The sequence below is a fragment of the Osmerus eperlanus genome, chromosome 14 (assembly GCF_963692335.1).
Source record: "Osmerus eperlanus chromosome 14, fOsmEpe2.1, whole genome shotgun sequence".
NCBI lineage: Eukaryota > Metazoa > Chordata > Actinopteri > Osmeriformes > Osmeridae > Osmerus > Osmerus eperlanus.
The window spans coordinates 11867600-11879757 of NC_085031.1; the positions used below are offsets into that span (position 1 = coordinate 11867600).

The 12158-nt window shown below is 51.4% G+C and overlaps 1 protein-coding gene across 1 annotated transcript in view; it reads right to left on the minus strand.

Annotated features, from left to right (window-relative positions):
- The window catches only part of dnah6 (dynein, axonemal, heavy chain 6), a 42771-nt gene extending 31389 nt beyond the window's left edge, over positions 1-11382 (minus strand). The window contains exons 1-30 of the mRNA XM_062478194.1: positions 11038-11382; positions 10620-10808; positions 10235-10509; positions 9806-10073; positions 9501-9635; positions 9208-9322; positions 8943-9060; positions 8558-8782; positions 8382-8475; positions 8177-8287; positions 7970-8059; positions 7739-7859; positions 7459-7610; positions 7199-7351; positions 6843-7094; positions 6479-6607; positions 6083-6196; positions 5798-5941; positions 5453-5608; positions 4280-4330; positions 3972-4064; positions 3721-3840; positions 3234-3414; positions 2952-3048; positions 2375-2603; positions 1885-2049; positions 1630-1740; positions 1244-1369; positions 960-1115; positions 188-349 (exon numbers count right to left, since the gene is read on the minus strand). Of these exons, the coding sequence (XP_062334178.1) occupies positions 188-349; positions 960-1115; positions 1244-1369; positions 1630-1740; positions 1885-2049; positions 2375-2603; positions 2952-3048; positions 3234-3414; positions 3721-3840; positions 3972-4064; positions 4280-4330; positions 5453-5608; positions 5798-5941; positions 6083-6196; positions 6479-6607; positions 6843-7094; positions 7199-7351; positions 7459-7610; positions 7739-7859; positions 7970-8059; positions 8177-8287; positions 8382-8475; positions 8558-8782; positions 8943-9060; positions 9208-9322; positions 9501-9635; positions 9806-10073; positions 10235-10509; positions 10620-10808; positions 11038-11322 (4617 nt within the window). The 5' untranslated portion in view covers positions 11323-11382. The remainder of the gene's footprint in view (positions 1-187; positions 350-959; positions 1116-1243; positions 1370-1629; positions 1741-1884; positions 2050-2374; positions 2604-2951; positions 3049-3233; positions 3415-3720; positions 3841-3971; positions 4065-4279; positions 4331-5452; positions 5609-5797; positions 5942-6082; positions 6197-6478; positions 6608-6842; positions 7095-7198; positions 7352-7458; positions 7611-7738; positions 7860-7969; positions 8060-8176; positions 8288-8381; positions 8476-8557; positions 8783-8942; positions 9061-9207; positions 9323-9500; positions 9636-9805; positions 10074-10234; positions 10510-10619; positions 10809-11037) is intronic.
- Between the last annotated feature and the right edge of the window lie 776 nt (positions 11383-12158).

A 12158-nucleotide genomic window follows, 5' to 3' on the forward strand; every position in this document is an offset into this window, starting at 1 on the left:
ATTATCATAACTATGATCATAATCCCAATGTCTGGTTTGTCAGTGGTCTAACGGCATGCTTAGCTGAAGAGGATGACTTGGCTGATTGCTGTGGATACACCACCATCTAGTGCTTCAGTCTGGGAAACGCAATTGAAGAAAGAAGTGAAGAAAAGGAGGAGTGCAAAGGAGGAGGACAAGAGGAGACCTTGTAGTCCAGGCCGTCAGAGCAGTTGAACACCACACACTGGATGGCCAGGGCCTTGGCCAGGTCCTTAGTGGTCTCTGTCTTCCCCGTCCCTGCCGGGCCAGCGGGGGCCCCTCCCAGGTCCAGCTGGAGAGCCCCCATCAGACACAGGTAGCACCGGTCCTGCAAACACACCGGAGGGGGGGGGTAGACGGAGGGAGGGAGGGAACATGGGTTGGTGGATGGAGAGATAGATGATTAGGTGGATGGGTAGGAAGATGGCTGGATGGATGTATGGATGGATGGATAGATAGGTGGAAAGGTGAATGGATGAATGGCTGGATGGGTGGCTGGATAAACACAACTCATGTTTGATCAATCGCATACACAAAAGCAACGTCAATCTAAATGTGAGACACAAGCACATGCCTTCAGGCTGCAGTTAGGAACCCAGTTTGTACCTCAGAGGTGTGATACTAGTGATGGGGATAGTAATTAACTCATGTACATATATACAGGGTCCTGAAAAGACAAGCCTCTAGACAGAGACAGGGATTTCTCCACTGACTACAAGTGCTCTGCTCCTGCAATATCAACCTAATGAAAACCTCAGTCCTGAGGCACACAAGCACACATTTCCATTGTAATAGGCCTAACTAAATTAGAGTGGTGGTTGCCCCTTCTTGATTGCTAAACCCTTCTGTGTGTTTCGATACAGAAATGCTATCCTGTGCATGTCTAGATGTGCGAGTGTGTGAGTGTATGTGTGTGTGGGTGTGTGTGTGTGTAGTACCGTAAGGGGGGTGATGACCAGGCGTGGGCAGGCCCCCAGGTACTCATATCCATAGATGTACATGGAGAGGGCCATGCGGGCGACACAGTTGTCCAGGTCCAGGTCCCAGTAGTAACGGAGCTGTCTCTGCCACTCAAAGTTGCTGCTAGAGTCCACCTACACACACACACACACAGACATACGATACACACGGATATTAGACACAGGTACAATGCCACTCCGAAACCCTCCTAAAACTCCACTACCCACAAGGCAGTGGGGAGGTGGAAGTGTTTGGGTCCTACCTTCCGCTGGACGAGGTCGGTGACGATGTCTCTGGCGTGCACGTCGGTGGTGATGAGGGCCGTGATGATGTTCCTGTGGAGGCTGGGGAGCTGGCCTCTCACCAGGGCTGCCAGGGCGTTCAGCCTCTGGAGCACACACACACACACACACATACATATATGCATAAGTATATGCGCATACACGCAGGCATAAACACAAACAAACATGCATAAATACATAAGTAAATACCAACACAAACACACAAACAGACGTCACACAACGTTGTGCACAATACACACGTCCAACCCCCCCCCCCCCCCCCCCCCCAGGTGACCTCATGCATTAGGAGGAGAAAAGCAGAGGCCTGCAGTGGTGCGTATCCGCCAGAGGGTGGTGTGAGACTTACATCAAAGTTGGTGAACTCAAACTCCTGCAGGGCCTGGAAGTGGTCGTGGTCTCCCTCCAGACAGCCGTCCAAGTCACGGCACCACATCAACTGGGAGATGGTCAGCACCACCTGGTGGACGGGAAGATGAAGTGCAACTTCAATACACAGTGCTACTGAATGAACGCCACCACACTGTGAGAAGGCAGAGCGTCCTCAGCGGCATCGCTTGTAGAACACAAATGACACGGACGTAAGGTGTGTGCGCTTGTGTACCTGTGAGGGGTGTCCGGCCACCACCCACTCCTCCCTGGTCCTGCTCTGGTAGTCAGCGATGGAGGCCTTGCTGAGGCGGCGCAGGGAGGAGAACATGGCCTCCTCCACCTTCCCCAGCCAGTCCTCCACGTTCCCACGTGCCTTCAGCCCTTTGGCCAGGCCCACCTGCACACACACACACACGTAGACACACATGCAGATACACACACGTGCAAACACACACGCGCAAACACACACACACACACACACACACACTGAGTGAGGGAGTGTTGGTTCCAGAGAGCGAGACATTGACGAAGTGAGCGAATCAAGGAGCCCAGCTGCAGATTCAGAGACATGTCACATGTCACATGTCAAAGAGACCTGTGGAGAGTCCGAGAGAGACGCAACATCAGAAGCAGCATAGAGAGAAAGAGAGAGATGCCACACTAGAGGAGGAACCAGAGCAGTGACCAGCCAGAGAGATCCCAGAGAGAGACCAGCAGTCTACCTTCTCTCCCTCGGGCGACACCATGGCCAGGATCTCGTTGCTGTACACTTTCTCGTGCTCGCCGTCGGCGGGCCCCGCCCCCTTGGCGACCGGCGGGGGCGGCGGCAGCAGGGCGAACTCCAGACGGGAGATGGCGTCGAAGCACTTCCTGAGGTGTGGCTGCACGGCCTGGGGGTTCCGCGTCTGGGCCAGGATCTCCAGCAGCTCGTCGTTGGACAGGAAGTAGAACCTGGGAAGGGACGGCGTCGGGGGTGATGCGAGCGAGCGCCATCCAATGACATGACAAATCTCCGTTCGAATATAAAACGTTTTATGGAATTCTCAAACATTTATAGCTTTATGTAAATGCTGTAAATGTACAGCATTTATGCAGCTAAATGACTGTTGAAGTAGCAGACCTCGGTCAATCACAATGATCCATGCCTTCCAAGTAATTGAGGTGCATTTGATATGACTCCCACTTAGCACAAACGAGACTGATCCATTAGTCTCATTGCAGTGGGTGAGATAAATCAAGTGTTAGCGATGGCATTTGACGGTACTGGTTATTAGCCTGGGTTGTGTTTTGGTGCGGTACCTGGGGAAGATGACCCTCTTGGACTCCAGATAGGCCTCCAGACATTTCTGGATCTGGTCCAAAAGAGCATTGTTGTTCTGGAAGATCTCCAGAAGACCTGAGCAAAGCAAACAACATGTTGAGAAAGTGGATAAACGTGTGTGTGTGTCTATATGAATCCTTGTATGTGCTTGTGTGTATGTGTGTGTGCAGGAGTGTGTGTGTGTTCTGTGTGTATCATCGTTTGTCTGTTTGTGTGCATGTACAGTATGTCCACAGGAGTGTGTGTGTGTGTGTGTGTACCAGGCTGAGTGGCGGCCCTCAGAGCGTTGGGCAGCCTGTTGACCTTCCTCATGATCTCCTTCCAGGACTTGTCCACCTGCAGGAACATCTTGGCCTCAGCGGGCAGCTGTCTCTGGATGTCTGGAGCACTGAAGATGCTCTCCAGGTACAACCAGTTACGCTGACACGTCAACCACTCGTCCTGGAGGGAGGGAGGGAGGGAGGGGGGGAGGGAGGGAGGGAGGGGGGGAGGGAGGGAGGGGGGGAGGGAGGGAGGGGAAAAGAAGGTGTGGGGAGGAGGGGGAGTGGGGGAGGGGAGGAGAAAGGATGAGAAGGAGGGAGGTGGGGAGGGGGAGAGAGAGAGGGGAGGACCACAATCATGTCCATCACCAAATCGTAAACAATTGATACAGTATTTACGGTACATACTGTTTACTGTTTAGATATAATCCTGTTCCAGATGGAAAGATTTAGAGCCTTAATCAGCCTGCGTGTGCAGAGATCTCACCAGGGTCTGGCTGAACAGGGCCAGCTGTCTCTGCCAGTCGTCTACTCTGGCCTTGATGGGTCCCACGTAGCGCGACGACGCCACTGTGGCCATGTTAATGGTGCTATCATCCAGGAGCACCTGGCAGCACGCACACACACACACCCCAAACAGACACACCAAGATGCTTGGTCGCAGTCCACCAAAATGAGCGCAGGATGATGGTGGGATGAGATGATGGAGCGTGAGGAGGATGATGATGAGGTCCTAACCTGGATGTCGTCCGTCCCTCCCAGGATGAAGACGTCTTTGGGCTCACGGTGGGAGAGGACCGCAAACTCGGTGGTCTTCCACGAGTCCTCCACCTAAACACACACGGCCGTGGTGGGGGTTCACACAAACACAAGGATCTCTTTGGGAAATCTTCCTTTTTCCATCCATCCATCCTTCCCTCCCTCACTCTGCCTTCCTTCCTTCCTTTATCCTTCCTTCCTTTATCCTTCCTTCCTTCCTTCCTTCATCCTTCCTTCCTTCCCTCCTTCCCTCCCTCCCTGCCTCCCAGCACCTCTCCCTCCCTTACCTTCTTGAGGATGGTCTCTAGGGAAGCTTCTCCTGAGGCCTGGCCAGACACCTGGAGGGGAGAGCAGGGTGGTCATCACATCACCACATCATCACATCATCACATCATCACATCACCATATCACCACATCACCACATCATCACATCACCACATCACCACATCACCACATCATCACATCATCACATCATCACATCACCACATCATCACATCACCACATCATCACATCACCATATCACCACATCACCACATCACCACATCATCACATCACCACATCACCACATCATCACATCATCACATCATCACATCACCACATCATCACATCACCACATCACCACATCACCACATCACCACATCATCACATCACCACATCACCACATCACCACATCATCACATCATCACATCATCACATCACCACATCACCACATCACCACATCACCACATCACCACATCATCACATCATCACATCACCACATCATCACATCATCACATCACCACATCACCACATCATCACATCACCACATCACCACATCACCACATCATCACATCACCACATCACCACATCATCACATCACCACATCACCACATCATCACATCACCACATCACCACATCACCACATCATCACATCACCACATCATCACATCACCACATTATCACATCACATCAACACATCACTACATTACCACATCACTGCATCATCACATCATCACATCAACACATCACCACATCACCACACAGTGACAGCAATAGCTGTACATGATCTTTCCTCTCAGGGAAGAAAGAGAATCGGAACCCACCACAAGTAGATGTGTTTGCGTGTCTGTCCATGTGTATTGCTGTGTGTGTGTGTGTGTATGTATCTGTGTTTATGTCAAATCAAATCAAATCAAAATGTATTTGTATAGCCCTTTTTACACGCAAGCATGTCACAGAGGGCTTCACATACGCCCATAGACCTGCCCCTCAACCAACCTCAACCCTCAAGGAAGACAAGGAAAAACTCCCAGAAAAACTCACTGCAGGAGAAAAATTGAAGAAACCTTGGGAGGAGCAATTCAGTGAGGGATCCTCCTATGTGTGTCTAGCCATGTGTGTGTGTACGTCTGTGGCTTTCTGTGTGTCCGTGCCAGTCGGTGTGTTTGTGTCCACGAGTGTGCGGTATGTGTGTGTGTTACCTCCTGGATCTCAACGGTATAGTGGAAGATGTTGAGCTGCTCCAGTGAGGCCAGAGTGAGAGGCTCCTCGGTGAGGCTGGCCTCTACGATGACCTCCAGCATCTCCCAGTGACGGCCCTTCAGACACGGGTTACGCAGGTCCGTCACCACCGGCAACTGGGGAGGAGGAGGAGTACATGTTTGTTATGCTGTACGCTGTACGCACACACACACACACACACACACACACACACAGGTACACAACGGTCCGTCACACACTCAAAAGCACAAACACCCAACACCCAACCTTGGTCATGAGTCTGAAGGAAGAATCGGGGCGAAGACTACACACACACACACACACACCTTCTCCCTCATGGCCTCCACCTTCTCCTTGAGGTGGGGCACCACGTTGTTGGGGGGCAGGCCCTTCTCCAGCTGATTCACTGACTTGGCGTACTTGTTGACCTGGATGCTCAGCTGCTCTGGGTCCAGCTCCTCAAACTTACACTGGAGGGGAGGGGGGAGAAGGGAGGATGAGAGGAAAAGAGAGAAAAGCAGAGAAGAGGAGGGGAGAGGAGGGGTGCACCATGTCAAGTCAAGGTCTTTGACGCCGGATAATCTTACTCCAACCCCTTCTCTCCATCCCACCTCCATCCATCCAGCCTGCAGGAGGTCCCACTCCTCCAGAGAGTCCCACAGCAAGTGCTTGAGCTTGACCTCCGCACTCAGCTCCTCCAGGGCCTCGTACTTGGTCACCTCCACCTGGAGGGTCAAAGGTTAAAGGTTAGAGGTGGCGATGGAGGTGTCACAACCGCTCTCAGCCCCTCCAGAACCTCATAAATGGTTACTTCCATCTGGAAGGTCAAAGGTTAAAAAGTTGAGAAGTCAACTGAAAGTAAATGAAGGATTAGGAGATCAATAATCCCCGTAATTACAGGGATCTTAAAATGAATCCATTCGAGAACAGAGATTTCTCCAGGAAAGAATGGCCTTCCATGAAGAGTGAGTTTGGGGCGCCCCCTGGAGGCAAGAGCAGGACTCCACCTTGAAGTTCTTCTGGTAGGACCTATAGGTGAAGGCCTGGGCCTGCAGCTCGTCTATGGAGATCTGGATCTCATCCAGCAGCAGGCGCAGCTTGGGCCGATCCGCCTCGATGTCCAGGATCTGACGGTCCTGATGACAGACACACACGCACACACACATACACCCACACACAAGCAATCAGGCATGGAAACACCGTCATATTTACTTGCGTGGATGTTCTAGAGCACAAGAGTTCAAGATCAAGAGTGTCAGGGATTTATGCATCTATTTGATGTATGCAAATGTGTGAACACACAGGTGTGCACCTCCACACACACACACACACACACACACACACACACACAGACAGACAGTGCGTGGTTACCTGGGCCTGCTGCTGCACCCTCCTGACCTCCAGGTTGAGCTCGGTGATGTCCTTCTGCAGGTGGCTGCAGAACTTGTCCACGTTGGCGTCCCTCTCGCCCACCGCCTTGTCGATGGCGTTCTTCACCGAGGTGATGGAGGGGTGGAGCGTAGCGTACACGGCAAAGTCCTCGGGCGGCGTGGGCACGGAGTACAGGCCAATCAGCTTGTACATCTCAGTCACGGTCTCTGTCTGCTGGTCCAGCACCACGATCTGAGTAGAGGAGAGTAAAGGAGAGTAGAGTACACAAATTGTATTGCTTCCATGCAAGGGAAGACAACATCCTTGTGATGATGATGATGATGACGCTCTCTCACCCTCTCCTGGACCTCCTCCAGGAAGGTGAGGGAGTTGACGAACTCGATGGTGGCCGTGGGGCCGAACTCCAGCTTGAACTGGGCGTCCTGGGATTCGGCGATGACGGCGTCTATCTTCCTCTTAGCCAGCAGGGGGAGCATGTCGTTGATGGCCTGAGGGGAGTGGAGGGGGCGGGAAAAAGGTGAGGGATGTGTGTGTGCACCCCTACGTGTCCCTGCACTCATGTATTTCACGTGTGTGTGTGTGTGTGTGCCCTGACCTCCAGACACCTCAGGGGTGAGGGGATGAGCTTGCCCTTCAGCTGGGTGGTGTCCACCAGCAGCATGCCCAGGTGTCTCTTCTGCTTGATGGCCAGGGCCTCCTTATGCTCCCGGTGGTACTTCTCCAGGCTCTCCGCAAAGAACGCCACCCCTGAGTGGGTGGCACACACACACACACAGCAGATCTAAAACTTCATACACCTCCTTTTCGGCATTAGTAACATCACTGACGATGTTGATGATGATGTCGATGTTGATGATGAAGGCGATGAAGAGTACCGTGGTCCTGCTGCCGGAGTTTGTCGAGGTCCAGGCTCTCGTTTTCCCAGTAGATGAGACGGAAGCGCTCGAAGGTGCGCGAGTACACGCTCGCCGAGTCAAAGGCAAACTGGAGCGATTGCTGTGCGGGGTGAAAGGAAGCGTGACAGAGAGAGAAACATAGGATCACATGATCACCTCTCCGCTCACGTCAGGTGGGAGGACAATCTGGCATGTGTGCAGACTGCAGACCTTGATGTTGAGCACGATGGTCGTGAGGTGTTTGTCATCTTCAAGCATGGACTCCAGACTGGGACCATCTCCGCACACCTTCTCCTCTATCTGGACATACACACACACACACACACACACACACACACACAGTTATGAAATGCAGTTATAAATGTAGAAAATGTTTTATGAGCTGGGCATCCTGATAGGTGTTTCCCTGTGACGCACCTTGTTACTGATCATGGGCTGAGTGAAGGCATCAAAGTACGAGTCAGGAACCAACGTCTCCAGGGAGAGAGCCGTCTCGTGGAACTGAGAGATGATCTCTGTTACACACTCCTGTCGGAAGAACACGCACACGGATATGTCAACATGAGGGAAATCAGGTTGTGAGTCGGAGCGGTCATGCTGACATCACGGGGGAGGAGCGGACCTGGAACTGGTCGAGGGAGGGTTCGTAGGTCAGAGAGTGGGTCTCCAGCATGAGCTCGGACATGAACATGGGCTGCAGGGGAGGGGCCTCGGAACTGGAATCTGGCCCGGCCGCCTGACACACACAAAAAGGACATATAACAGAGAACCCAAAGTCTTAGTAAGCGATTCTTGAACCTCCAGAGCGGCACCTTCTTGTTTGTGTCATCGGATGCTGCAGCAGTGTTGCTCCTGGCATCGGGGACGGCGGCCACGGCGTCGGGGTCAGCCCAGCTGTGGATGACAGCGTGCGTGGGGGTGCAGCTGATCTGCTCCTGCAGCACCGCCAGCAGCCCGGCCACAGAGTTGACAACCAGGATATGCATGGTGTTCACAATCAGGTAGTCTGCCAGTCGGACGAAACTACAAACAAGATGGAGGGAGAGAAGCGATCTGGTTGAAACTACAAACAAGATGGAGGGAGAGAAGCGATCTGGTTGAAACTACAAACAAGATGGAGGGAGAGAAGCGATCTGGTTGAAACTACAAACAAGATGGCGGGAGATGGTTGAGTGTGACCAACCAGGTGAGACGTCTGCAGTGGTATCTTTTGTTGGCCTGCTCTGTGTAGCTCATCTTCTCTGCATCCTCCTCAAACATCAGATCCATCTCAGGAGAAGGCTTGCTCTCTGTCTCCTCACCTGATCACACACACCACAAGGACAAACACACATGCATACACACACACATACACACACACACGCACGCATACACAGGGTCAGAGATTAATCAAATCATGAGGGGTGGAGCGCGTATGTGTGTGTGTATGGGTGTGCGAATGTGTGTACCTCCATCATAGCTGCTGTAGTCAGGTGTGTATCCTGCTTCCAGCATGGTTGTGCGACACGCACTCATGGTCAACTCCTTTACCAGTTCTCTGAAATCTTTTAGACGAGACGCTACCTGTAGAGAAACACACACAAACAAATACTTCAAATTGTACTCAAAACACATCAGAGTAAAAACAAATACAAGAGACACCTTTCCATGTTATTGTTATGAGACACAGACGCTGACACTCTAAATGCCTACAAGGACACACGCGCACACACACAGACGCTCACACACACACGCTCCGCACCTCCTGCAGCTGTTTGTACTGGGCCTCCTGGAAGTCCTCCAGAGTGTACGTGTGCTCTTTGTCAATGCAACACAGGCCCATGTCACTGATCCTGTAGCACATCTCCCTGATGTGGATCAGAGCAGGACGCAAAGACTGGGGAGGAACAGAATCCAAAAATCATATAAGACATGGAGATCTTATATTCTTTGCCATGTAATAATTTTACCTGTGTAGGTCAGTCATATGACAAACAGTGAATATGTATATGCAACAAACCCAAAAACAAACAACAAAACAAACAAAACTTTCACTCTGGTGCACACCTCGTTAACGATGAACAGGCGCTCCCGGAGAGACTTCTTGCACTTGTTGAACTTCTTGGAGCGCACGTTGGTCCTCCACACGCGGAACGCCTTCCACTTCCTGAAGAGGACGAAGGTGGGGATGCGCAGCAGGCACCGGTGCCGCTGGTACTCCTGCTGCCAGCGCTCCAGGGGCACAAACTCCACCTGGCCGTGGCACATGGAGGTCACGCCCTGCTGGCTGACGATGTAGTAGTCCTGCTTGTTGATGTTCTCATATGTCACGACCCTGAAAGGATGTGGAACGCTTTATTGGCGAACTCTCTCTGTGTGCGCGCATCATTTGAGCTTCCTGTTTGATTCGTGTCTCACTTCTGGACGGAGACATACAGTATTTGATGGAATTTGTTTGTTGGTGTGTGTGTGTGTGTGTGTGTGTCTGGGTCTCACTTGAGGTTGTAGGCGTCATATTTGATGGAGGACTTGGGCACTGCTGAGGTCATGTACAGGAAGCCTAGGTGGGGGTTGTCTCTGATGACCCTGACGATGTCAGCGGGGGAGCGGATGTTGGCACGGACGACCTCCTCGGCCGAGTCGAACTGGAGGGTCTGAGCGGACTCCCCGGGGGAGGGGCTGTGGCGGAACGGAGCGCCGGAGGGGGTCTTGGCAGAGCGGGGGCGTTTGGGGGGGGTGGGGCCACAGAGCGCGCTCTGGTCATGATGCACCTGGAATAGGAAACATAGAGACCGAACTTATCTCTCTCCCTCTCTCTCTTTATTGACCTCTTACGATGAACTTGCACTCGTCTTTTTCTCTATCCATGCTTGTGTCTGACCTGTTTTTCCCTGACGTGCACAGGCAGCTCAGGAAGGTGCAGGCTGGAGCTCTCTTGGGTCTCGTCCTGCCACGCCACCCCAAGGGGAGAGGCTGTGGGGGACTTCCAGCCTGACTGGATCAGCCTCTCCCGGTTCTGCTTGTAGATGAACTCGGGGTGCTTCTGGTCCTGGTACTTCTTCAACACGGGCTACATGGTTGCGATGGGAACAGGGTTTGCATCAAATGTGGATATTAATGTTTCCGGTATCTGTATTTATGCTCAAGGACTCTTCGGAAATGTTAGTCAACAAATATATGTGATTTAGGTATCATAGCAACTGACCTACTTTCTCTATATACTCTATAATACTTTCTTTATTTTTTATGGATACATAAGTAACCAACACTACATCACACACACACACACACACACACACCAGTATCTCCAGCTGCATTGGTTTTTGACCCGCCCTCCTGCGCTGTTGGGCCCTGGTAGAGTGTGTGAACACCAGAGCGTCTGGATTACCACGACACTGAGTCGGTGCTACCGATACTAGTCTTGACCTGAGCACCTCCGCGTCTATATGGCCCACGGGCATGCCGTTCTTTCTCCGCTGCCTGGTCCAGGACGACCCGGCTGTGCCCCCCTTCTCGCTGCTGCCTGAGCTAGCCTGGCGGCGAGGTGAGTCACCGGGAGTGTTGTGGGTCACGGAGGACGACATGACACACCCCTCCTAAAACCCAGTAGTATCCTACCCGGGCCCCGGATTCTCCAGTCAGTGCGGATAGAGGACTGGTCCTAGGTTAGGGTCGGGCGGAGGGGGAGAAGAGTTTGACAATTTATTGAGTTAATAAAAAACACTTTGCTACTTTAGATAAATAAAGCTAGGCTTGATATTCCGTAGGCTACGTACGTAGCCGTATGCTAATACAACGCCCAAAGGCATTTTGAACTAACTTTAGACCAGTTAGCAAGCTATCAAATATATACTTGTCAATTAATGTGAATTATTACTTACAAGTCAATGACAAGTTATGGAAGACATTAGCTGGGAGGTAATCTTCCTAAATACATGTATCAAAAGCAACGTCGAAAAGTTGTCTTTCCAAAACAAGAAAACTGATGTTTGCAAATCTGAAGTTTACTGTTTCTTAGCAACAAGCTCCGCTCCCGGCATACCACGCGACCAAACACCGGGGCACTTGAGTGCAGGAGAGATGGATGGTAATAACAAATGTTACATTTCAATGCAAAAAATATATATATAATTGTCAGCAAAAAATACAACTACACATTATTCTCCAATATGACTTGTGTGGGAGATTTGCAGTACACTTACATAATACGTATTTTAAATCGTTGCTTTCGTACACCGGTAACACAATGAATCCACACACTCAAACCAGAGCCATAATGCTCTGACTCAACCCATCTGGTGCCGTGCCAATTGAATTGGTTAATAGTTTGAAGAAAGACCTGAATTTACAACAAGCCATATGTTCAACCCTGTAAATCAAAAAAGACAGCCAAGACCACAAATGTATTTATTTATTTATT